The sequence below is a fragment of the Manis javanica genome, chromosome 5 (genome assembly GCF_040802235.1).
Source record: "Manis javanica isolate MJ-LG chromosome 5, MJ_LKY, whole genome shotgun sequence".
In the NCBI taxonomy this organism is placed as follows: domain Eukaryota; kingdom Metazoa; phylum Chordata; class Mammalia; order Pholidota; family Manidae; genus Manis; species Manis javanica.
The window spans coordinates 170,753,638-170,780,926 of NC_133160.1; the positions used below are offsets into that span (position 1 = coordinate 170,753,638).

Here is a 27,289-nt window from a genome sequence, read left to right on the forward strand (position 1 = left end):
CCAGGGTCCACCCCACTCTACTCTTCCTCTTTGTCATTGGGTGGGGTGGAGGTGGGGCTGTGTCCATAGCTACAAGCATCTTCCAGGCTCTCTCCCAGATGGAGTGGCCCCTGAAGTGTACACCCTCCAACTTTCTGGAAGGCTCTTTGAAGAGCTGACTTGGCCGGGGTTAGGTACCTTTTGACCATCACTACTTTTGCCTGCAAGGCACTGTGATGGCTGGAGCAGACACCTCCATCATGGCTCCAAAAGGCCAACGGCCATCAATCCAGTGGGTCCTTGGTCTTGCTGCCCTGAACCTCTGAACCAGTCAGCAACTGTGGCCTCTGGACATCTCATGGGAGAAAAATCCACCTTTTGGAGTCTGAGCCTTACAGCTGGGCCTGTGTTCCTATCACTGGTGAGTAAGTGCACAATGTCCTGGAGAGGATGCACAGGACATGGTTCTGGGCCCAGACCTCAGTGCGTTTGCAGGCGCGGGCAGGCTGCCGGCCCCTGTGGCTGCCCCCAGGGATGTGCACCTGAGTTCTGAATGGAGCCTCGGGCCAGGCTGGCGACAACCCCCTTCTGAAGTTAGACCGGCCGGCCACATTGGGTTTCTCTAACTTCAAAACCTCTGGTGGGGTCTTCAGCTTCCCAGGGGCCTTAGTCTTCAAATGGGCAGAAGCCTCAGAACAGGCACTGTACATCTGTCCAGATTTAGCAGAAACAGTTTTCACACTTCCTGAAATTATACTGTGAATTTGGAGCTGCTGTGTGGCAGTCGCCTAAGAATAGGCCCGCACTGTCAGTCGCCTTCCCATCACCCTCCCAGCTGACGACCACATCACCCTATCTCTAACTGGGAATTGGGGCACAGAAAGGAGAAATGGAGGCTCCCCACTGAGGCAGATGGGTACAGGCATCAGGTCCCCGCACTGAGGAGAGGTGCCTGCCCATGCCTTGGCACTGGGACTAGGCAGGCCGCAGGGACCAGCGCCCCCTGAGGAGCACACCAGAGGGGCCTGGCCGGTCTCTTGCTCTCCTTGGTGTGGCTTGCCTGGGGCAGCTCCCTCCTGGCCGCACAGTGGCCCTGCGCCCATCACGGTCAGGTCCAGGAAGCACCCTGAGACCTCCTGCCGCGGCTCCTGTCTGCCCCCAGGGCCAGGACTCAGAAGCAGCTGAGCCTCTAGTCTTGGAAGCCCAGCTCTGCCACCCATCACAGTTCACTGAGGCCGCTGCCTACTCCTCTAGCCTCCCGTGGGCCCTACGCACCTTCTCTGACCCCTTCTGAAGCCAAGAGTGAGTGCCCTACACACCATACCAGGCCTGGCCACACGGTGCCCTCAGGTGGCTGCTGCATTGTGAGGTGGTCAGAGGGCTGGCCCGCTGGCAAGCAGATGACCCCATCTTCCACAGATGCCCCTGCAGTTGCCCTGACCTCCTTGTACCCACAGGAAAAGGAGCAGGTGTCTCCCTGAGGCCGCTGCTGGGTCCAGTGGGCGATCAGCTGGGGCTGTGGCAGGGCAGAGGCGCAGGGTGGGAAAAGCTGCTGCCTGGGGGGAGGCCGGGTGCTGGCCAGCCCTGCGTGACCTGGACGTGCTGCACCCTGCTCTGAGCCATTTCCCCTTCTCCACACGCAGGTGTGGGAGTCAACAGTCTCTTTAAGCTTCTTTCCAGCTCCGACATGTTCTGAAGCCTGGAAAGGCCTTTTCACAGGGGTCCTGTGTGGTCAGAGGCCGAGGTGGGGCTCGTTGCCCGGCTCCACCGACCGCTGGCACAGAGGCTGAGTGAGCTCTCCAGCAACCAAGGCAAAGGCGGGCCTCGGGCGTGGGCCATCCCACAGCTCCAGCCCACGGGCGGTCATGGCTGGAGGTGTCTATGGGCACCTGCTCCCCTTGAGCTGCCCGGAGCCTCCTGGTGACATGCCGCGCTCACAGCGCTTTGGGCCAACACGAGCTCACCCATGGCCCACATCTGCCCTTCCAGACATGATCCGAACCCTCTTCTGTGACTGGGAAGAACGAATCAAGCTGACGAAGCACTGAGTGTGAAATGCCCAGTACTGCCCAGCACTCTGCTTGGCTCAGGAACAGCACTTCCTGAGGACAGTGCAGGGCCGGTGGCAGAGAGGCAACTAGCTGGGCTGTCAGGTTCCTGGGTAAGAACTGTTCATGCTCAGCTCTGGGCTTTGTCACCAAAAATGACTCCACATCCTCATATACCAACTTCCTTTGTCCATCCCACAAACCCCAGAAATGATCAGGCTCTTTTAGACGTATGATGTCAGGGCTCCGAGCAACCACTCGGCTTTTGTCCCTGCCAAGACGGTGTGCGAGCACAGGGTGCTCCTGCCCTCCCAGATCTACCCCGCAGAAACCCCCCGAGTGAGCAGGGTTTGTGGGTCAGGAGCTAGTCAGGAAAACATGAGGGGACCCTGGGATGACTGGACGCCTGTGGTTTTGGGTGTATGTGCTGGCTGTGGGGAGCAGACGGCGAGACAGGCAGCAGGACTAGCAAGAGGAAAGCCCTGTAAGCTCTGCTCTCGGCCCTCGGCTCCCCCGTCACTGCAGAGATCAGATGGTAGTGCAGACCCGGCGCAGGTGCCAGCAGGTGTCTGCTGGGGTCTCAGGCACTGGGCCCTCCACCCCTTACCCCAGGCTCATGGGATGACAGACCAGGGTATGGCCTCTTCCCCAGGTGGCTTCTCCCCAGGGCTGTAAGGTGACCCGTGGACCAGAGGAAGCGTCTCGTGCAGGGGCGGCAAGGGGGCGGGCGACAGTGCTTCTGTGGGGCTTGGGAACAGTCTTCTCTGCTCTTCTTTACTATGGTGCCACCCTACAGTCCCTGGGGCGGGCCCTGGCCTGACTTGGCACCAAACTGGGGAAACCACCAAAGGAACACAGGCTCAGAAGCCAAAACAATCAAGAAATATCTGAAGAAATATAGGATATGAAGTTTTAAAGAAAGTTCAAAGGTCTTAGATAAAGAAAAGTCATGTCTGAGAATATACATATCAGAAGCCAAGAGAAAACTGTAAGCTCAGATGGAAGAGTGGCTTTAGGCAAGCAGGTCCCTGTGTCTCAAAGATCAGGGGAGGAGTCCAGCCGGCCTCTGTCCCCCTGGAAGGGCACCTCTGAGGGACAGGCTCGTGCTGGCCTGCTGGAGGCTACAGCAAACATGGGCAAGTGTGCCTGGGGATGGAAGAGGCAGGGAGCCAGGCCTCTAGGGGGGCCACTCACTTCTCTAGGGGACTTCTGGTTAGCTGCCAGAAGGGGTGCTGGGAGTCCGGAGAACCCACCCACTGCCACCTGCTCCCTGGCCAGGACTCCTGGTGGCCAGGAGGGTGGCACAGGGCCAGCAGAGGCTGGGCGGGGGCTCTTCGTCACCCAGCCACCCAGATGCTCGGGGTGTGCACCCCAGGGAAAGTGGCTGAGGCAGAGATAGCTGTGGCTGGGGGCAACTACAGTGGAGCCCCACTTTGCAGGTGCATCTGAGCCTGGGGGCAGGGGTAGCAGCTGACTGGGGAGGGTGGCGCTAGCAGGGTGGGAGTGGGGACAGTTTGGAGTCTGTGTCCTGTCCTGGGGGCTGTGGGGTTCATTCACCTCTGGTGCCCCATGGGCTGGGGCTGAAGGTGGATCAGATGCACCGAGAGGAGGGGTCTAGGAAGATGCATTTCTGGACCACGTGAACCTCAGGAGACCTCATCCTGTCCCGAGTTGAATGGCCTGATGGTACCGCATGCTGCTGTGCACAGGCCCCAGGCCCCTTGCTCAGCCCAGGTCAGGAGGGAAAGAGCCCTCCTAGGAGGCTGGTACACACTGCCTTGCCCCTGGGTGGTGAGTGTGTGACAGCCAGCACAGAGGCGCAACGGAACAGCAGGCCCCCCACCTGAGCCCCGGGACAGGCAGGTCCCTGTGCTGGGCCAGGCCCCAGGCAGGCGGGCCACTCACGCACTGACCTGGCTGTCAGGGTGGGGGAAGTGGCCACTGCAGCGAAGATGCGGATCATGGCCATTTTACAGAGGTCTGCAGCCGAGCCTGTGGGGCACAAAGGTTGTTTCGGTGTGGGGTCCAAGGGCTCGCAGCAGGGACTCGGCTAGCAGGGGCTGCCCAGCACTGCTGGCCTCGGCCAGCCGTCTTAGTTTTCTGCACTGTGTGATGTATGACCCCCCCCCCCCACCGGACCTGCCACCCCCCAGTTCTTGCAACACGGGCGGCTGGATCCCCTGCTCAGGGCCTCATAGGCTGAGATCAGGATCCCACCCAAGCGCGTCCTCGTCTGGAAGCTCTACCAGAGACCCACTCCCCGATGACCCAGGGCTGTCGGCAGAGTTTGCTTCCCGCAGGGAATGGCTGAGGCTCCTGCCGGCTGCTGGCTGTGGGTGGCTCAGCACCTGGAGGCTGCCCTTGGGTCCTCGCCAGGGGCCCACCCTCCAACATGCAGTTTGTTCCTTCGTGGCCAGCTGGAGGGTATCTGCTGCTGGGAATCGCTGACTCTGTCTGACCCTTAAACCTTCTTTCCAGGGCCCACTTGATGAGGTCAGGCCCACCTGAGATAATCGCCCTTTGTATAACTCAGTCAACTGATTAGGGACCTTATATCTGCAAACCCCTTTGGCATGTAGCATGATGTAGCCACAGCAGGGACATCCCATCATATTCATGGGCTCTGCCCACATATGGGGTGTGCACACAGGATGCAGAATCTAGAGTGCTGCCCTCTGCACCAGCGAATGGATATGGCTCAGCCCCAGTGCCCACTGCCTCCAGCTGTGTGGCCTTTTAATCTCGTTGACCCTCAGCTTTACGTGGGTAGAAGGGGCTCTGGCTCAGTGGGGATAAATTACATCGCCAGGCAGGCATTTATTCAGCCAGCGTGTCAGGACCCTGGGAGGCTGGGTGGGGATATGCCTGTACCAGGGCTAGGCAGAGAGGGCTGTCTGCCCACGGAGACAGCTGGTTCTAAACTGCATTAGCTGTTCGTAGTCCCTGGGGTAACGAAGAAGTTAAAGTCCTCTGTCAATCCACTGCCTTCCCCCCGTGCACGGCCACGGCCCCAGCCACGGCCCCAGGACGGCTATTTGCTTTTTCCTTACAAGCATGGGGGGAATGCTGAACATGGGAGTCTGGTCTCTGAGGCCAACGTGCTGGCCGTGAGGGGTTTTGGGGCCATGGGAACCCTCTCCTGGGGGTGGGATGTTAGGATGCTGGCTGCTTTAGGAAAAGTGCAAGAGCCGCAGGAGCAAGGAGGGAGTCGGGGTGGAGGGGTGCGGACGGTGGGTAAGGGGGTGACCAGGGAGGCCAGGGGTCCAACGGCTGGCCTTGTCAGCTGACACGTCTGCCCATGTGGAGGCAGAACTTCCTTGCTGGCTCTGCCACTGCTTTGCCCTGGCACCTCATTTGTTCAGCTAATTAGTTCAGCAAACAGATGTTTGCTAAGCAGATGACCAGCAGGTCGCTGTTCAGAAGCACAGGTGTGCAGGCAGGCAGGCAGTGTTCATGGCAGCTCAGGTCCGCAGCCACGGCCCCTGGTCAGCTTCCCACATGAAGGTATCTCATGTTCAGTCTTTTCTGGAAGGGCTCTCTAAAATAGCTCCAACACCATCTGGCGCTCACCTGGCAGGCAGAGCAACTTCCTCACATGGGAGAGCCCCTTAGAATCGGCCGTCCCAGAACCTGGAGGCCGTCATGCTGGGGACTGAGGCTTGGGGAGACTCCACACTGAGCCCAGACTGAATCCTAGCAACCACCCTCTCGGCCACTGCATCTCCCCTGGTCTCCAGGGAAGACACGGAGGCTGGGCCTGAGCCGGACAGCACCACCCACCTCTCCGCAGGGTACACAGCAGACTGTGGACTGGAACTTTGTCCTTCGCTGAGCCCCACTCCTTGTCTCCTGGGGCCCCTGGCCACCCTCCTGCGACAGCCCACCCCTCTGTGGGCAGGCCTGCCAGGCACCTGGGGCTGGGATCCTTCATCCAGGCTTCTTCTCTGGGCCCTGCAGGCCTCAATTCCCCAGCTGTGACCTTTGGGTCTCAGGAGGGGGCAGTGCCTAATGCCCTGGCTACCCTGATGCCTCATGGGGCGCTCATGACATGACATGTGGAGCCCATGGTTACAGCTCTCCACCTCTGTGCAAAGACCTGGGCTATTTGAGAGCCATGGCTGAAGAAGATTCAAGAGTTTCCCTAACTGGAGGTGAATGACATGCCATCCCTCCCCCAGCTGCCCCCTGCTGAGGGCGTCAGGACACTGGGGGACACGCTAGGCTCTGGAGGTGCTCAAGCCCCACACCCACCAGGCCTGAGGGGCATCACAGAGAGCCCCAGGCTGTACCAGGGCCTGAGCTCCAGTCTGGCCCAGGGCTGGCTAAGCCTCTGTTCCTATTGCAGAGGAGGGATGGCACGGCTTCCGCCAGTCCTCAGGGGCAAGCGTCATGATTACACAGACAACATGTGCTGAGCAGCCACCATGTTCCAGGTGTTATCTCCCTGGCACCTTCTGACAGCAACTGCCAGGGAAGACAGGGTAGGACATACCAGGGCATACTGGGGGAGGGGGGGCATACTGGCCCTGCAGCTGCTCAAAATCAGAGAAGTAAATGAACACAGCAGGTAAGGTGAGGGCTCTGGGTACCTTGCACCACGAAGTTCACTGCCTGCCGCTCTGCCTGTGCCCGGAGCCGGTGGTCTCGCGCACGGATCCCTGGCAGCAGTCTCCTCCTGCCCATGATGGACACCACATAGCCTGGGTTACATGCAGGAAAAGCAGGACGAGAGGCAGAGGTAAGCAGGCCACACAGCGCCCTGGAGGACACCCTGCCTTCGCCGGTGCGGCTTCCCCGGCTCAGGCCCCAGCAGGCCCTCTGCGCTGCGTCACCGAGTCGGGGCCCGAGGGAGCTCTGCCTGGAGGCCTCTGGGGCTATCTGTAGGGCAAGTGGGTTCTGTGCTGGGGAAGCAGGGGCAGCAACAGGTGGCCCTGCTTGCCTGGGAGCACCTTTTTGCACTCCTTTCTGACTTCCAGCTGCCCTGACATGTGATGGAGGACAAGGGAGGTCAGTTTTTACACTACAAAGGCTGTTAACAGCCACTTGTGGGACTTGGGTACAGAGACAGTTCTGCACTGGGTGGCAGCTGAATGGGGGAGAGACATTAATCCATATTCCACTCAAGGTTGATGGCCTGAGTTGGAGGCCACATAGCTATACACCCAGGCAGGTTCAAGTTTTTTGGGCCTGAAGCCTTTATAAATTTGAATTTTTGAATTTTTCATAATTCCTCTTTAAGAAAATGAACACAGACAAACTGTGTTGGCTGAGTATAGTCCTCACTAGTGAGGGCTTCCATTGTACTATGTGTTGGCAAGAACTAAAGCCTCCACTTAGTATTTTACATGTCTGAGGACTGGAATGATTTCTCACATATATCATAATTATCAAACTGTCAGTGCATTGAGCACCTGCCATATGCCAGGCAATGTATAATTAAAGTCTAATAGTGACTGGCAGGGAACTGGGGTGCCTGCGTTTCCAACTGGGCACACTCAGCCCGCCTCTTTGCCTGTCTGGTGATTTCTGATTAGATACTGGATATCGTGCACTTGATGATGTTGCGTGCTGGGGTTGGGTTCATCCTTTCAAGAGTGTTAGACAGGCCTAAGTTACCTGCAGATCTCCTGATCCCTTGGAGACCCATCCTTATGTTAGGATGGATTTAGAGTAGCCTTTAATTTGGGCTGGTCTAGTTTGGATCTACTGCCAAGGGGTGACCCTTCTGGGGTCTCTATTCAGTGTCCCAGGTGTCCAGTGAGGACTCCCCACTATGATGGGCAGAACTCACACATCTTTTAGCCCTGTTGAACTCTGGAATTGTTCAGCCTGCTCCTCCCAGAAACTACTTTGCTTAGTCCTATGGGGTTTCACTCTCTGCATGTGTGGCCTAGTATTCAAAAACACGGAGGGGAACCCTCTGGAGATCTACGGAGCACCTTCTTTGCGTGGCTCCCTCCCCTCTGATACTCTGCCTTGCAAAACCCGCTGCCTCTGCCTCCCTAGTCCTAATCCTTGTCTCCTCAGTTTAGCAAGACCATTGTAATCTGCTCAGGTTCCCTCCTGTATTGTGGTCTGTGATCCAGACATGTGGTGCTCAGAGGGCTCACCTCCTTGGTTTCTCTTCTCTCAGAGACCAGAGGTACACTGCCCATGATCCAGGGTCTGAAAACAATCACTTTATATATTTTCCCAATTTCTAGTTGTTTAGGTAGGAGGGAGGTCTGAATCCAGTTACCCCTTGTGGTGTGAAGTGGAATGTGGCCTTTGCTTCCAGACATTTCAACTCTTGCGTTTCCTCCACCCAAAGCTCACAGTGCTGGCAACTGTAGTTCCTGCTCAAGGGTGAAATGATCTCCAGGCCTGCATCTTCATGTCACTGTGCTTCAGAAGTGAGTCATGAGTGGGAATAATGTCCTGGGAGCCATTTGTATGCCAGCAAGGATAGCATTCTTCAACTACTCACAAAGTAGCAATAAACCACAGGAATAGCTAAACTGAAATCTGAGTTAAATGAGCCACCAACTCAACTTTTCCTTCACTGGATTCCCAAAATGGCTGTGGCCACTCCAGTGCCACCTGGCATGGAAAGGAGCAGAATGGAGAAATTGGGAGAGGAAGGGGCAGCAGTCTCAGTCCATGGCAGTTAAAATACCTTGCTGTGGCCAATTTTATAAAAGATGTGATCATGTGTGAGCCGGCGGCGGCAGCCGAGCGAATGGCCTGCGCGAGCTGGCAGCAGTGGTGGCAGCCAAGCAAAAGGCGCAGGAGCAGCCTGCATGAGCCTGCAGCGGTGGCCAAGCTGCCCAGGAGCAGCCATGCCCCCAGCAGCTGCCCAGAATCTCCTCCCAGTGCACAGTTGCCTGAGCCAAACCCAAAGGCCACCGCCAGCATGCAGCTGCCTGGCGGGAGCACCACTTTCACAGGAGAGCACACCCAGCATGCCTGCCACTCCCTGCAGGGCTCTGCGCTACCCTGACCGAGACCCCGCCCACAGCAGCTTAGGGGATTGACCCGGTGGCAGCTCCAGGAGTGCAGGTAACCGACACAGGCAGTGGAGAAGGGCAAGGTGACCAGCAAGCAGGAAAGGACTTTGTTCTCCCAGCGGACACACGTGCTACCTGCCTACAGCCACCTCTGTCACCGTGAAAAGGCAGAAGAATTTGGTCCAGTCCAAAATTACCCAGACCACCTGCAAGAGAGGGCCTGGAGAGATAGATTTAACCAATCTCCCCAAAAAAGAATTCAAAATGAAGGTCATTACCATGCTGATAGAGCTGCAGAGAAATATGCAAGAGCTAAGGGATAAAGCTGGGAGGGAGAACACAGAAATAAAACAATCTCCAGAAGGACTTCAGGGCAGACTGGATGAGGTGCAAGAGGCCGTTAATGGAATAGAAACCAGAGAACAGGAACGCAGAGAAGCTGACGCAGAGAGAGAGAAAAGGATCTCCAGGAATGAAAGGATATTAAGAGAACTGTGTGACCAATCCAAACGGAACAATTTCCACATTATAGGGGTACCAGAAGAAGAAGAGAGAGGAAAAGGGATAGAAAGTGTCTTTGAAGAAATAATTGCTGAAAACTTCCCCCAAATGGGGGAGGAAATAGTCTCTCAGACCATGGAGGCCCACAGAACTCCCAACATAAGAGACCCAAGGAGGACAACACCAAGACATATAATAATTAAAATGGCAAAGATCAAGGACAAGGACAGAATATTAATGGCAGCCAGAGAGAGAAAAAAGGTCACCTACAAAGGAAAACCCATCAGGCTATCATCAGACTTCTCAACAGAAACCTTACAGGCCAGAAGAGAATGGCATGATATACTTAATTCAATGAAACAGAAGGGCCTCGAACCAAGAATATTGTATCCAGCACGATTATCATTTAAATATTAAGGAGAGATTAAACAATTCCCAGACAAGTGGTTTCCTCCCACAAACCACCTGTACAGGGTATTTAGGAGGGACTGCTCTAGACGGGAGTACTCCTAAGGCTAAACAGATGTCACCAGAGAAAATAAAATCACAGCAAAGAAAGCAGACCAACCAAATACAAACTAAAGGCAAAAAATAAAATCAACTACCCACAAAAGCAGTCAAAGGAAACACAAAAGAGCACAGAATAAAACACCTAACATATAAAGAATGGAGGAGGAGGAATAAGAACAGAGAGAAATAAAGAATCTATCAGACTGTGCTTATAAAAGCTTAATAAGCAAGTTAAGTTAGACAGTAAAGAACCTAACCTTGAACCTTTGGTAACCATGAATCAAAAGCCTGCAATGGCAATAAGTACATATCTTTCAATAATCACCCTAAATGTAAATGGACTGAATGCACCAATCAAAAGACAGAGTAGTTCAGAAGATTGGAGACTGACGAGAATTAGGCTTGAGATGGATTAATGATTGTGCATTGAGCATTGAGTCCCCTATACAGAATTTTATTGTTGTTAACAACCATTTGATCAATAAATATGAGAGATGCCCTCTCAAAAAAAAAAAAAGAACCCGAAAATATGCATTTAAGGATCATCAAGTAGTAGTTTAATCTGTTAGAGATGATGAGTTAGAAAATGGAAAGAAAGCATAAAGAACAGATGCCCAACCTAAGCCTTGGAGAATTATTAAAATCCATAAGTAGAGGAGGATAAAACAGCAAATAACCTGCAGAAAAAGTGGCCATTGAGTAGAAAGGAGTAACCCAGAAAGTCAGTGGAAAACAGAAAAAGGAAGGGAGTGTTTCAGTGTGAAAGTTAATGTTGTCAAATATTGTAGCATTCTGAAAAAATGTATTGCCAAAAAAGTTGTTGATCTAATACATTACTAAGGAGATGAACATAAGAAAGAGACCTTGTTGTGTCCTTAATAATACAGACTTAAAAGTTGAATTAAAAACTGTTACTTAAAAAAAAAAAAGACACAGAGTAACAGAATGGATAAAAGAGCAAGACCCATCTGTATGCTGCTTACAAGAGACTCACCACAAACCCAAAGACATACGCAGACTAAGAGTCAAGGGATGGAAAAACATATTTCATGCAAACAATAGGGAGAAAAAAGCAGCTGTAGCAGTAATGGTATCAGACAAAATAGACTTCAGAACAAAGAAAGTAACAAGAGATAAAGAAGGACATTACATAATGATAAAGGGCTCAGTCCAACAAGAGGATATAACCATTCTAAATATATATGCACCCAACACAGGAGCACCAGCATATGTGAAACAAATACTAACAGAACTAAAGGAGGAAATAGAATGCAATGCATTCATTTTAGGAGACTTCAACACACCACTCACCCCAAAGGACAGATGCACCGGACAGAAAATAAGTAAGGACACGGAGGCACTGAACAACACACTAGAACAGATGGACCTAATTGACATCTATAGAACTCTACAGCCAAAAGCAACAGGATACACATTCTTCTCAAGTGCACATGGAACATTCTCCAGAATAGTCCACATACTAGGCCACAAAAAGAGCCTCAGGAAATTCAAAAAGATTGAAATTCTACCAATCAACTTTTCAGACCACAAAGGTATAAAACTAGAAATAAATTGTACAAAGAAAGCAAAAAGGCTCACAAACACATGGAGGCTTAACAACACGCTCCTAAATAGTCAATGGATCAACGAACAAATTAAAATGGAGATCCAGCAATATATGGAAACAAATGACAACAACAACACAAAGCCCCAACTTCTGTGGGACGCAGCGAAAGTAGTCTTAAGAGGAAAGTATATAGCAATCCAGGCCTATCTAAAGAAGGAAGAACATTCCCAAATGAATAGTCTAAAGTCACAATTATTGAAACTGGAAAAAGAACAAATGAGGCCCAAAGTCAACAGAAGGAGGGAAATAATAAAGATCAGTGAAGAAATAAATAAAATTGAGAACAATAAAACAATAGAAAAAATCAATGAAACCAAGAGCTGGTTCTTTGAAAAAATAAATAAAATAGATAAGTCCCTAGCCAGACTTATTAAGAGAAAAAGAGAATCTACACACATAAACAGAATCAGAAATGAGAAAGGAAAAATCACGATGGACCCCACAGAAATACAAAACATTATTAGAGAATACTACAAAAATCTATATGCAAACAAGCTGCAAAACCTAGAAGAAATGGACAACATCCTAGAAAAATGCAACCTTCCTAGACTGACCCAGAAAGAAACAGAAAATCAAACAAACCAATTACCAGCAAAGAAATTGAATTGGTAATCAAAAAACTACCCAAGAACAAACCCCTGGACCAGATGGATTCATTGCTGAATTTTATCAGACATATAGAGAAGACATAATATCCATTCTCCTTAAAGTTTTCCAAAAAAAAGAAGGGGAGGGAATACTTCCAACTCATTCTACGAAGCCAGTATCACTCTTATACCAAAACCAGGCAAAGACTCCATGAAAAAAGAAAATTACAGACCAATATCCCTGATTAACATAGATGCAAAAATACTCAACAAAATATTAGCAAACCGAATTCAAAACTACATCAAGAGGATCATATACCATGACCAAGTGGGTTTCACCCCAGGGATGCAAGGATGAAATCTGAAAATCCATCAACATCATCCACCACATAAACAAAAAGAAGGACAAAAACCACATGATCATCTCCATAGATGCTGAAAAAGCATTTGACAAAATTCAACATCCATTCATGATAAAAACTCTCAACAAAATGGGTATAGAGGGCAGGTACCTCAACATAATAAAGGCCATATATGACAAACCCACAGCCAACATCATACTTAACAGCAAGAAGCTAAAAGCCTTTCCTCTAAGATCGGGAACAAGACAGGAATGCCCACTCTCCCCACTGTTATTCAACATAGTACTGGAGGTCCTAGCCATGGCAATTAGACAAAACAAAGAAATACAAGGAATCCAGATCAGTAAAGAGGAAGTCAAACTGTCACTATTTGCAGATGACATGATATTGTACATAAAAAACCCTAAAGACTCCACTCCAAAACTACTAGAATATCGGAATTCAGCAAAGTTGCAGGATACAAAATTAACACACAGATATCTGTTACCTTCCTATACACTAATGACGAATTAAAAGAAAGAGAAATAAGGAAGACAATTCCATTCACAATTGCATCAAAAAGAATAAAATACCTAGGAATAAACTTAACCAAGGGAGTGAAAGACCTATACCCTGAAAACTACAAGACACTCCTAAGGGAAATTAAAGAGAACACTAACAAATGGAAACTCATCCCATGCTCCTGGCTAGGAAGAATTAATATTGTCAAAATGGCCATCCTGCCTAAAACAATCTACAGATTCAATGCAATGCCTATCAAAATACCAACAACATTCTTCAATGAACTGAAACAAATAATTTTAAAATTCATATGGAACCACAAAAGACCCCGAACAGCCAAAGAAATCCTGAGAAATAAGAATAAAGCAGGGGGCATCTCACTCCCCAACTTCAAGCTCTACTACAAAGCCACAGTAATCAAGACAATTTGTTACCGGAACAAGAACAGAGCCACAGACCAGTGGAACAGAATAGAAACTCCAGACATTAACCCAAACATATATGGTCAATTAATATATGATAAAGGAGCCATGGACATACAATGGGGAAATGACAGTCTCTTCAACAGCTGGTGCTGGCAAAACTGGACAACTACATGCAAGAGAATGAAACCGGATCACTGTCTAACCCCACACACAAAAGTAAACTCTAAATGGATCAAAGACTTGAATGTAAGTCATGAAACCATAAAACTCTTAGAAAAAAAATAGGCAAAAATCTCATGGACATAAACATGAACAACGTCTTCATGAACATATCTCCCCAGGCAAGGGAAACAAAAGCAAAAATGAACAAGTGGGACTATATCAAGCTGAAAAGCTTCTGTACAGCAAAGGACACCATCAATAGAACAAAAACGTATCCTACAGTATGTGAGAATATATTCATAAATGTCAGATCCAACAAAGGGTTGACATCCAAAATATATAAAGAGTTCACACAGCTAAGCAAACAAAAAAGCAAATAATCCAATTAAAAAATGGGCAGAGGAGCTGAACAGTTCTCCAAAAAAGAAATTGAGATGGCCAACAGACACATGAAAAGATGCTCCACATCACTAGTTATCAGAGAAATGCACATTAAAACCACAATGAGATATCACCTCACACCAGTAAGGATCACCACCATCCAAAATACAAACAACAACAAATGTTGGCAATGATGCAGAGAAAGGGGAACCCTCCTACACTGCTGGTAGGAATGTAAACTAGTTCAACCATTGTGGAAAGCAGTATGGAGGTTCATCAAAATGCTCAAAATAGAAATACCATTAGACCCAGGAATTCCACTTCTAGGAATTTACCCTAAGAATGCAGCAGCCCAGTTTGAAAAAGACATATGGACACCTATATTTATCACAGCACTATTTTTTAAAATTTTATTTTGGTATCATTAATCTACAATTACATCTTTTTTCCCACCCTTATCCCTCCCTTCCCACCCATCCTCCCCAGTCCCTTTCCCTTTGGTAACTGTTAGTCCATTCTTGGGTTCTGTGAGTCAGCTGCTGTTTTGTTCCTTCAGTTTTCTTTTGTTCTTATACTCCACATATGAGTGAAATCATTTGGTACTTGTCTTTCTCCGCCTGGCTTATTTCACTGGGCATAATTATCACAGCACTATTTACAATAGCCAAGAAATGGAAGCAACCTAAGTGTCCATCAGTAGATGAATGGATAAAGAAGAGATGGTACATATACACAATGGAATATTATTCAGCCATTAAGAAGAAAACAAATCCTACTTTTGCAACAACATGGATGGAGCTAGAGGGTATTATGCTCAGTGAAATAAGCCAGGTGGAGAAAGACAAGTACCAAATGATTTCACTCACCTGTGGAGTATAAGAACAAAGGAAAAACTGAAGGAACAAAACAGCAGCAGAATCACAGAACCCAAGAATGGACTAACAGTTACCAAAGGGAAAGGGACTGGGAGGATGGGTGGGAAGGGAGGGATAAGAGGGGGGAAAAAGAAAGGGGGCCTTACGATTAGCATGTATAATGTGGGGGGGGCACGGGGAGGGATGTGCAACACAGAGAAGACAAGTAGTGATTCTACAGCATCTCACTATGCTGATGGACAGTGACTGTAATGGGGTTTCTGGAGGGGACTTTGTGATGGGGGTAGTCTGGTAAACATAATGTTCCTCGTAATTGTAGTTTAATGATACCAAAAAAAAAATCACATAAGGAGAAAAAAAGATGTGACCACGTGAACACACTGCCGGGCCTCTCTCAGGACTCCGGACCTTTGGCTTTGTCAGCGCCTTGGTGAACCTGTCTCGTCCCTCTTTCAGCCACCAGCAGATCAGGTGTGCCTGCGTGGGGTGCGTGTGCTGACACCCAGGGCCTGACCGCACCGTCCACTCCAGCTGTCCATGCGGCCTCTGGGGCATCTCTTCCCTCCATCCCACCTTTGGTCTCTGAGAGAGCACCCGTTATTTCTAGATTGCTCCCCAGTGTCGGCTCTGATTCCACCTCCACTGCCAATCCTTTTCCACACTGCTGCACTGAAAAGTGGAACCCAGGTTCTTTCTGTGGCATGTGAAGCGCCACATGGGGTGCACTCACTCTGCCTCTTCCCTGCCTCCGCACCTGCCCACCCTGGCACCGCTCCTGGCTCTCCCTGGCCTTTTGTATCTCTGCCCAGGCCTCGCCCCTTGCAAGGCCACGGCTGGTGGCGGCATCCTCCAGCTCCCATCACTCTCTGCCTGGGCGTCCCGTTTGGCCCCTTTACACCCAGGCACCCGTCCTGCAGACACCCTCTGAATGCACTCGCTCTCTGGCAGGTCACCTGTCTCCCCGGGGCTGGAGCTGCAGGGGAACTGGAGCTTGTGTCCTGGGCACCAGCACGGTGCCAAACATGGGGTCGGCACTCAACCCATGTGGGGAAGAGTCTGATGGTGGTCCGAGTATGTTTTACAGACGTATGACTGCTGGGTCAAAGGGAATGCGCACTTCATGTCTGCATACCTGCTACCCATGGCCCTTCAGGGGGATTGAGTACAAGGAAGAGGGGCACAGCCAGGTGCAGGGGAGGGGAGACGCCGGGGGCAGGGGCGGGTCCCAGCCGGGGTCCCAGCCCAGCACCACCTGTTAGCTGCATAAACTTAGAAGATAATGAACCTCTCGGTGATCATTCTCCTCATCTGGACAGTGGGGGTAAGGGTACTACCCACTTTAGAGTTGCAGTGAGGGTTTTGTAGGGTCAGTTATGAGGAGCCTCTGAAATCATGCCAGTCTGCGGCTGGTGCTTTGCGAGTGACTGTCACTGTATTTCCGTCCACAGTAACCTGGGCTCTGCACACTCTTATCAGCACTGGGTTCTGTTACTATTTTAACATTTCAAAACTGGCAATACTTCATTTTTCCCAGGCATGGGGCTCCTGGGCCCGGGAATGGCCAGGGCCTGTGGGGTTTTGGGAGGATGCGGTGGTCACAGGTGGAGGCGGGGGCCACTTAGGCCTCCATGGGATGCACCTCCAGGCCCAGGGGGTTCTAGGCCTGTTAGACGCTCGCTGGCAGATGGAAACAGGTTGCTGGCTTTCTCATGCCCAACACCGAGGCTGCAGGGAGCCAGGAACTCCACATGGGCTAGTGCCTGGATGCCCGGTCAGGCCCAGGAAGAGCTTGTGGAGGGGCCACCCTGGGACGCAAGGGCTCCAGAGAGGAAGTCATCAGCAAGCCGCTGGGAGAGTCCAGCAGAGCCTGGCCCCTACGCGAACATTCTAGACCCATTTAGGAAGGCTGGGCCCTGTGGCTGCTTCTCCACTGGTCCCATTTTTTGTCTTGAGTGTATGCTGAGGTCGCTGCATTCTCTGTGCTGCTGACCCTCTTCTCTGGTGGCGATTTCATGGATTTCTGCTGCTACACTGGTTTCCTTCCTCTTCTAATTTACTCTGTTGCTCTCTTCCAAAGGTCTTGGGTTGAATGCAACCCATTACGTTCACGAACTTCTTTCTTTTTAAAACACCGTTTCACAGCATTACTCACCTCCAAGTGACATGCCAGCTTGGCCAGGTCCCATAGGTTTTCACATGAGATATTTTCACTGTCACTTATTTCTAGAATGTTTGTAATTTTTCTTGGGACTTCTTTTTTAATCATAAATCACATAGGAGCACAATAAATCTCCAAATACATGAATGGATGGCCACATCTATAGAATTGAAATTACCTTTATATTCCACTGGGGTCATAGAACATGTTTCTATTCGATGTTTTGAAATTTTTGACCGATCTTTAGTGAACTTTTAAGTACACCACATACTTTTCACAGGAACACGTTCTCCCCTTGCCGGTGCAGAATCTGATCTCTATCTGTCATCCTCTGACTTGATCTTGTTGACTTTGTCGCCTCAAGCAGAGCTTTGGACCCTCTTCCCACGGAGCCTCTGGCCCCGTTTATCCCTCAGGGGCTGGACGCTCATCCCATTCACCAGCCCCCCACCCTCCCGTGTCTGTCCGTCCGCGGCCACTGGAGGGGCGGGGCCTGGAAGGCGCTCTGGCCGCTGCCGGTCACGGTGGGATGGGGAGGGCGGCAGCAGCCGGCTTACCTGTCTGGTGACACCGGGCAATGGTTGCTCGAGCAAAGGTCTTGATTTTCTTATACTTCTGCAAAAAACTCTCCAAAAACCGGGCAGCTTCCTGGACCGTAACTCCAAGGCAAGCAGCAAGGCCCTCCTTCCCTGTAAGAGCAGAAACAGCCAAGGTCACAGGCAGGACCTAACACACCCAGGGGCACCGAGAGCTCGAGCCCCCAGGCAGGCACCGCCACGCACGGGAGTGAGCCAGCAGGCAGGCTCTCGGAAGACTTGGTGAGCCAAGGCCCCGTTGGCACCACTGGTCTCTCCTGATTGGTCAGGGTGGTGGTGGCTTTTGGCTTTACATCTGACGCTAGGTTCTGGTCAAGCGAGACTGGCCTGTTAAACATTTATTCACTCAGCAACACTGGCTGAGTGCCTGGCAGGTGTGCAGATGAAGCTGGGAAGGGAGCAGATGTAGCCTCTGCTGTCAGTCTGTCCAGGGGGAGACCTGACTCCAGATGGGGGAGCTGGAGGGGAATGGCGAAAAGGGGGAGGGAAAGGTGCAGTGCCAAACTATAACAATGGTACTCAGGAGCTCCCATCACTGGGATTTTTATTTTGAGAGGCAGACACTTCTGATTTTGTTCACCAAATCTGGTTCCTAGAGGACGCAGGTGTTCTCGTGAGGCTTCTTACGGCAAGGTCTCCGGTTGGACGGCGTCCTGGGTGAGTCCCAGCACAACTTGCCGGGTGTGGCTGCTGGGGCCACACAGATGTGGGTCTGAGTCCACTCTGTCCCCCTCTGGGGGCTCCGTGTGGCCTTGGGGAAGTTCCCTGACCTGCAGTCAGCCCCATTTCTTCACCTATGAATCAGGAACCCTACTCCTCAGTCCCAAGGGTTGTTAAGGGCACCCCATGAGCTGAGAGGAAGAGCAGCGCGCAGAGTCTGGCTCCTGTGTGATACTCAATATGGAGCTGCTCTCTCCCTTTTCCTCCAGAAAAGAAGAATTTTAATAAAGAATGAAGAGCCGAGCCCATGAGGACACGTATGAGAGCCTTGCTGGACACAAGACCACAGGCAAAGCCTTGTACTGTGAGGGACTGTATCGCTGTGGGGGACCCCTGAGACCCAAGGGGCTGGAGACCTGAGTTCTGGGGAGCATGAGCAGGTCCGGGAGTGAGCTTGCAGTCCTATGCATTGGGTCAGCTCTGGGCCACACTAGAGCACCCTGAGGGGCCTTCAGACGACATGGCCCAGAAACCATGGCATAGGGAGTGGAGATGAGGGGTCTGTGGAGACCAGAGGAGAGACCTCCGCAGGAGTGGGCTGCCCGACCTCCCAGACATAGGCGCTCTGCTCACAGGGCTGCTCCCAGCCCCGCCAGTGCATGCATTCCACGGTTCTGGACGGACAGCATGCACACCTTGGGAGAGTAAAGGGCAGATGTTTGCTTCCATTGCTTGGCCAGCAAGAGTGGGGAAGGCTGGGGAGCCTTGTGCTCCCCAAAGTTCTCCTAGAAGCAGAGCTCTTTGAGCCCTCAGTCTTTCCACTATTCCATATCATATAGCTGGAAATAAGAAAATGCCATTTTCCCTTTTAGGCCCTAATTAAGACCACGTGATAGCTTCATGAATATGCCATACTGAAATGATCCATCTGGAGCTCTTTCTTTCTCTGACATTCCAATCACTGCCTCTCAGCTGTGGAATTCCAATGGGAAATTCCACTGGCTTTCAGAAGGGACTTGAACAGTGGCTAGACACTTGAGGCGAGTCTGGCTGGGTTGGGGCACTGAGTCTTCTCAGCCAACTCCTTTCTCGTGACTAATCTGCTGTTATACCCAGTTAGTGAGTTTTTTATTTCTGATATTGCAGTTCTCAGTTTTAGAATTTCTATTTGGTTCTTTTTATTTTCTGAGAATTCCTTTTTCATTCATTGTGAGCATATTTTCCTTTACAATCCTTCAGTACATCATGATAGTGGCTTTAAAATCCTCGTCTGCTGATTCTGACATCTGGGCCATCTTGGGATCTGCTTCTATGATCACCTTTTCTCTTGCATCTGATCAAGTCGCCCCGTTTCCCCATACGTGCGGTGATTCAGGGCTATGCCCTGGACGCTGTGAATGTGTTGTGGACCCTCTGGGTTCTGTTACATTTTTCTCAGGAGTATTGAGTTTTTTAAAAGGCGGCAGTTAATTTGGCTAAAGTCAAACTTTAAACTTTGTTTCCCTGCAGCAGGCAGCAGCTGAAGTCTCAGGTCCACCCTTGCAGCCCTGGCTGGGCTGTCTGAAGTCTGCTCCACTAGAGCACAGCCAGGGCTTGACCAGGGATCTGGGTGGGGCTCCTCCTGGGATGCGGTGTGCTCTCTCCTTTCTGAGATTTCTCCTTCCTTTCCAGTTATCCGGTTGCCCCAAACTCTGTCCTAGTTCTTCAAGCTAGTACCACTGAAGGTTTCTGTCCGTTCGAGCCACCCATAGCCCTGTCTGAGCAGTGCCTTCAGGGGAAGAGCTGTAAAATGGGAACTCACCTTACACCATTCCTGACCTCCAAGCCTCAACCCACCTCTGGCTTCTGTCGGCCTTTGGTCATGCGTCAGTACCTCTAGGTAGTTGTTTTATTTTCCCTCATACTTTGTAGATGGTATCTGTGGGAGGGTGGTCGCTGGGACCACTTGGCCATTACCAGAGGTCACACTTGTCAACATGGCTGAGAAAGAATCCCTCTCCATTCTTCTGGACAGCTGTTAGGACATCTGAAAGGCAGAGGCTGGCCAGTGTTTCTTTATGTAAAGAAAGCCTGTTTGCCAGAGGAGCAAATGGATGTGGGAACTCCAAACGAAGAAGAGACAGAGACTGAGGTGGAGATGAGGGTGCAGTCAGGTCCCCAGGCCCCGAATCCCTGCTCCCCACACCCCTGCTCCCCACACCCCTGCAAGAGGGTCTGTCTCACCCGAAGGCTGCTGTCACCACCCTCACCCCAGCAGGATGACTTTTGGCCCTGTGAGGGCTTCATGTCGACCTGCTCCTTCTTTTCACACAGCTTTCCTCCAAACTTCGGTTCGACTGATGAGGCTCTTGCGGTCTAAGTCGTCACCACTACTCGGGAGGCAGGCCTGTCCCCTGGAGAGCATCTGTGCGAACAGGAGTCCTCATCTCTTAATCCTGCATGAACACACAATCTGACTTTTCCACAGATGGTTAATTACATCTTCTGTGTGTGTGTGTGTTACAATTTCAACTCTACGAAGACAATCTTCACTCCCTTCTCTTCAAGCGCTCTTTTGCTCCACACATTACTGCCAACAGTTTCCCACTCCTTTTTATAGCTCTAGGGCCTAGTGAGTGCCTGGTACATAATGGGCCTCCTGGAGTGCTGGGGGGTCTAACTGGAATAGACCTAACTCCAATGCGAGCTTCAAAGCCCAGCCCAGGTGTTGCTGCTCCGAGCAGTCTGCCTGGATTTTCCCACCTTGCCTGGCTAGGGGCCCGCCTCTGGGCTCCCCTAGCACCAGCAGCTCTCCTGTACATGCATTAGTCATTCGATGTTGCATTTGCAGGTCCGTTCATGTGTCTCTTCTGACAAGCGTCAGCCCTTTGGGAGCAGACACTGTGCCTTCTGTGATCCTTCTGGTGTGCAGTGCGGAGCCCGGGACTGGGAACCCACTCGGTGATGCCTGATCTCGTGACTGGATGTGGAGGCAAACTTTAGAAGCATTAAACAATTTGCGAAGAAGTAAGTAGGAGTGCCAGGAGCTCAGAGCGAGGACATGACTGCTGATGGGCTCAGAAGGGGCCGTCAGCAGAACTGGGGGCTGGGGCTGTGCTGCCGGCGGGCAGGTGGCTGAAGTCGGCCGCGAGCCTGCGGGCCAGCCCTTGGTCATGGGCCCCAGGGCTCCAGCTCGGTGCGGTGACTTCCATCTCAACAGGGGCAGCTCTTCCCTGGCAGAGGCCTGGCAGCTCGCAAACGCCGAGTCCCACAAGTGGGGACTAGGCTGACCCTTGGACTGCAGGGGGACTGCACACATGGGCCTGGCCCTTTCAAGCACCTTCTCTTCCATCTCACAGTCCTGTTTCACCATTGAGTGCTTCCCTTACGGCCCTCACCATGGCCATGCTAACCAAATCTATGCCTCTGCCATGGGTCCCCAGCATTTCAAGCAGCAGCTTCCGACCCCTCAGTGGCATATGCACGTGAAAGCACATCGCTGTGTGGCTAAAATCCCCTCTGCTGAAATTCCACGGGGCCCTGACAACCCAGGAGACCCAGCATGCGCACTTGACTAGGCTCTTATCTCACAGCGAGGACAGATGTGGACCTGGGCCACCGGTGGCAGACACACAGTAATCGGGCTGTCAGGCTGGACAGTGACACCAGGAACAGCAGAACGGAGGTTTGGGGTGGGAACCCTGTCACCAACAGGGCTAAAAGCAGCCAAATTACCCTTTTCACCAACATCATGGTAATGACTCACTGCTCAGTTACAAAGTGAAGCTCTTTTCTTCTCCAAAAAAGAAATCAGTTGGTTACAGCAGAGGATGCCAAGGCAGTGGTGGTGGGCACATGTCCTTCGGGCGCACCTGGGAGTAGCGGGGGAAGGGCGCCCCCTCCTTCCCTGGGAAGCCCCACAGCACACTCACCCTCTGTCCCTCTCTACCAGCAGGGCCTGAGGAGGTGGCCCATCCCACACGGCTGCCCGGTGCCTCGACAGTGCGCACTGGCACACCGCTGAACAGGAGAGCCCCGGCATGGTGGCACATGCTAAGGATGTGTTCGCTGGTGCCGGGAGCTCCAGGAACCCGACCTCCACATAACCGAGGAGGCAATGGAGCAGAGAAAGCAGAGGGCCTGACAGAAGGTCCCACGGCCAAGAGGGCACAGAGTCACAGTGCCAGCCTAGGCTGCCGAGCTGGGGAAGCAGAAGCAACATTCTGCCCACAGAGTGAAGCTAGTGACAGGTCTGTGGCGTGATTCTTGAGCAAGGACACCAGGCGCCGGAAGCTGATACACCCTGCTGGAGTGCCGCCCTCCCCGCAGGCAGAGAGCCCGGGAGGTCAGGAGCACAGACTCGAGGCCGAGGGGAGAGACGGGAGAGCGAGTCTGAGGAGCGCCGGCCAGTGTCATCCCACCACCACCAAGTTCAGCTCTTCAAAGTTTCTTAGTCTGTTTCCCATAAACTGTGGACACAAAATGTTTTCAGAAGTGGGATCAAAAGACAGCCAAGTTCATTAATTTGTTCAGAGAGTATTTATCACGTGCCTGCTCTGTGCCAGGTAGCGGGCAGAGCCGGCAGAAGCTCCTGCTTCGTGGTGCTCACAGGCTGGGAGCACAGGACAGCAACAGACGAGCATGCAGAGCTGGCCAGTGTGCCGGGGAAGGAAGTGCGCACGGAGGGTGGGGAAGACCAGGGCTTAAGAAGGGGCATGTGGTGTGGCCGGCAGACTTCACAGTAGCCTCTACAGTCCTGCCTCTGGTCTTCACGCCCTCTGTGACCCTCCCCTGTGGAGCATGCACAGACCTGCCACCCTCATGACTCACATGGCAGTGTGGCACCGGTCTTGCTGCGTCTCCCCTTCCCATGCTGGTACTGGAGAATGTTGGGAGGCCCACGCGGTGAGAACTGAGGGCTGCCTCTTAGAGCAGCCAGCCAGTGAGAAGTCCGCTGAAGCCTGCACGGCCTCAGATGAGACCGCAACCCTGCCAGCACCTGGCTGCAGCCTTGCTGAGGACCAGCCGAGCTGTGCCCAGGCCCTGGCCCACCGACACCGATCGTAAATGTGTGACACAGAACTGATAGCCAGCACTGTGGTCGAGGAGGCTGAGAAAAGGCAGTGAGCACAGGCGTGAGGGGCGAACTCTGTGGATGTGGGCAAGGGCAGAGGGGACAGCAAGGGCAGAGCTTCAGCGGAGCTGGCCTGGCCAGTCTGAGTGGGCTCCAGGCCCATCCCACACAAGTCTCTTAGAGGCCTGGCTCTGCAGTCACACTGGAGGCTCCTCCATGTAGTGGCTGTGTGTTTGCCCAGACAGTCTTACCCTGGTGGCTTGTTCAGTTTTGTGGCTTTTGCTTGAATGCACAAAGGGTTTCCGTGGTAGGGAGATGAATTCTCTTAGCGTTTATGCACAAGCCCTGTGGCTTGAAGTAGAACTTGTCCAAGTGCGAAAGAGGCCACCTGGGCCTGGCCAGTGGCCAGACAGGCCCTTCCTTAAGGAGGGACTGGCTGGCCCATAGCCTCTCCCCTCTCCCTTGCTCTCCGGAGGGCACATTAAGCCCCACTGATTCGGCATGACCTGGAGGGAGAGAAGTTCAAAAAGCCCAGACGGCCCTTGCTCAGGAGGTTGAAGGGAGAGGAGAGGGAGAGTGGACAGGACCCAGAAGGGCTGCTCTGCCTGGGCTCCTGGGACTGGGGAATGAGAGGTGGGGAGGGTGGAGAGGGGGGTGGGGAGGAAGAGAGGAACAAGGAGGGGAGGAGGGGGAGGGGAGGAGGGGGAGGGGGAGGGGGAGGGGGCCAGGATCCGCGGGAGGGGCTCCGTGAGTATCCCGAAGCACAGGAAGAGCCCTGGCCTGTGTGACAGAGGCGTGGGGCCATGCGGCCTGCCTGAGCCTTGCGTTACACCTCCCAGCTAGGCAGCTTTTGTGGGCACTGACTTCTGTGTCTCCTTCTTTTCATCTGAAAGGCTGGTGTGAGCAGCGAGCGGATCAGCAGCCTGAGTCGGCAGCCTTGCGGGTGTCTGGCGCGCTGTCATCAGTGTTTGTGTAAACGATATCCAGGGACTCACAAAATGAGCTCCACAGGCCGAGATGGTTTCTCTGAGGCACAGCTGTATTTAATCACAGTTGCCTCACAAGGGCGGACTCCGTCTGACACCAAGACTTTGGCTCTGGGCCTGCAGCCTACCTGCTCCGTAGACTGCCGAGTACACCACCTTCTTGGTCTGCTCTCTCTCCGCATGCGTCACACACTCTGGGGGAACGTCCTTCCTGTGTTGAGACACGGCACGTTGTCAGGCACATCTGCATGCTTTGAGTCCAAACCACCCTGACAGTTCCTTCCTTGGAGGTTCTGAACTGCTTCAAAATCAGGTTGTCCTATGGGCCAGGGACACATTCAAAGCAGATCGCCCACCCTGCTGCACACTCTAGACCCCCTGCCCCCCCACTGACCACATGCTGGCTCCGCCACCTCTCCTGACTTCTGATCGAGCCGCACACCTGGCACCCGGATGACACATGACCCCCCAGCCTCTCACTCTACAACCCGAACACTGCTCGGCAGCCACTGTGAATGCGAAGGTCTCCTTGCTGAAAACCAGCTGATAGGCTTCTGGTTAAAGACACGCAGACTAGCCAAACATGTCTACCTCTGCTCCTTCCTGAGATGCCACTAACATAAAGCAGAGGAATGGAAAGGTGTAAATCTACAACAAAGAAGACAATGGGACAGGGACTATCAGGAGGCCAGAGATTTCAGCACCTTCTGGAAGGATGGGAGGGCCTGGCAGGTGAAGGCTGTCACCGCTGCATCTGAGCAGCTGGCAGCCAGAAGGGCCACTGCTGGCTCAGCAGAGCCGTGGAAGGCCCTGGGGCTGGGAAGCACCAGGGGTGGCCCAAGGTGGGAGGGAGGGTGGGGCTGGAGGTGGGCAGGGGTGTGAATCCAACGCGTGTGTGCAGAATGGCCAAGTGCTGCCTGACCCCTACCCCTTACCCCCAGCCCACCATACTCAATGTGAGCTGGGCCAGGGTCTGCTCTCTCAGACAGATGATGGTGATGGTGAATGAATGAACCAGAGGATTGCTACAGAAACTGATAGCCCTGGAAAAGTGGCCTCTATGTTGGGTGCCTGGGGGTTCCCATATGCTATGCCCAAGAGCCTGACCATTCCAAAGTGAGGTCTAGAGGCCAGCAATTTCAGATCATTGAGCTAAGAGTTCTCATCAATGTCTGGCCCATCTTCCATCACCAGATAGCCATGGGTTAGGGTTAGGGTTAGGGTTGGGTTAGGAAACCCAAGTTCTGACCCCACCACTCCTCTGAAGCTGGTCCTGACCAGCCCTCCTACCATCAACCCTCACACTGCAAAATCTGGCCATGACCCACAGTCCTAGCTTGCTTGGAAGTTCCTACAAGAAGAAAACACATTACATGTGGCTCATTTCACTCATATTGTGTAAACTCCTTAGGTTTTCCTTTAATATTCTTATAAAAGTCATTTCTGTGGGTCTGTTGTTTGCTTTTAGTGCTAACTAAAGAAATCCCAGAGTCTGGTCTTAAAAATTAAAGTCTTTCAAGCTATTCTACAAAGCTACAGTAATCAAAACAGTATGGTATTGGCATAAGAACAGACCCATAGACCATTGGAACAGACTAGAGGGCCTAGAAACAAACCCATATACTTGTCAACTGGTATATGATAAGGAGCCATGAATACACAATTGGGAAAAGACAGCCTCTTCAATAACTGGTGTCAGGAAAACTGGACAGCTACATGCAAGAAAATGAACCTGGATTATTGTCTAACTCCATTTCAAGTTACAAAAGTGAACTCAAAATGAATCAAAGACCTAAATGTAAGATATGAAACCATAAAACTCCTAGAAGAAAACACAGGCAAAAAAATCTCTTGAGCATAAGCATGAGCAAATTTCTCTTAGACACATCTCCTTGGGCAAGGGAAACAAAATTAAAAATGAGCACGTGGGACTACATCAAACTAAAAAGCTTTTGTACAGCAAAGGACACCATCAGCAGAACAAAAAGGCATCCTACAGTATGGGAGAATATATTCATAAATGATTTACTCAATAAGGGGTTAACATCCAGAATACATAAACAACTCATATGCCTCAACATACAAAAATACAAATAACCTGATTAAAAAGTGGGTGGAGGATCTGAACAGACGTTTTTCACAATGGGGTATCGCCTCACAGCAGCCAGAATGGCCACCATCCAAAACAAGAAACGAGTGCTGGCGAGGATGTGGAGAAATGGGAGCCCTCCTACACTGCTGGTGGGATGTCAGTTGGTGCAGCCACTGTGGAAAGCAGTATGGAGGTTCCACAAAAAGCGAAAAATACAAATACCATATGACTCAGTAACCCCACTTCTAGGAATTTATCCGAAGGAAACAAAATCCCTTATTGGAAAGTGTATATGCACCCCCATGTTTATTGCCACATTATTTACAATAGCCACGACATGGAAGCGACCTAAGTGTCCATCAGCAGATGAATGGATAAAGAAGATATGGTACATATACACAATGGAGTATTATTCAGCCATAACAAAGAAAGAAATCCTGCCATTTGAGATATTACACTAAGTGAAATAAGCCAGGCAGAGAAGGGCAAATACCATTTGATTTCACTTATTTATGGAATCTAAAAACAAAACAAAACAAAATGAACAAAACAGCAGTAGACTAGACTCATAGACACCAAGAAGTGACTGGTGGTTACCATGGGGGAGGGGCTGGGGCAGAGGGGGTGAATCAGATAAAGGGCACAAAAATTCTCAATCATAATAGAAGTCGGTCCCGGGGATGGAAGCGCAGCATGGAGAATGCAGCCAACGGCTCTGCAACATCCTCCTGTGCTGACAGACAGTAGCCGCACTAGAGGGGTGAGCGCTCAGTAATAAGGGTGATGTTGGCCACTGTGTT

At 51.5% G+C, this 27,289-nt stretch overlaps 1 protein-coding gene across 1 annotated transcript in view; it reads right to left on the bottom strand.

Moving 5' to 3' along the window:
* POLN (DNA polymerase nu) overlaps nt 1–27,289 on the bottom strand; it is a 153,390-nt gene that overhangs the window by 5,170 nt on the left and 120,931 nt on the right. The window contains exons 18-21 of the mRNA XM_073237950.1: nt 24,526–24,608; nt 17,660–17,791; nt 6,617–6,727; nt 3,941–4,019 (exon numbers count right to left, since the gene is read on the bottom strand). Coding sequence (XP_073094051.1) covers nt 3,941–4,019; nt 6,617–6,727; nt 17,660–17,791; nt 24,526–24,608 — 405 coding nt within the window. The remainder of the gene's footprint in view (nt 1–3,940; nt 4,020–6,616; nt 6,728–17,659; nt 17,792–24,525; nt 24,609–27,289) is intronic.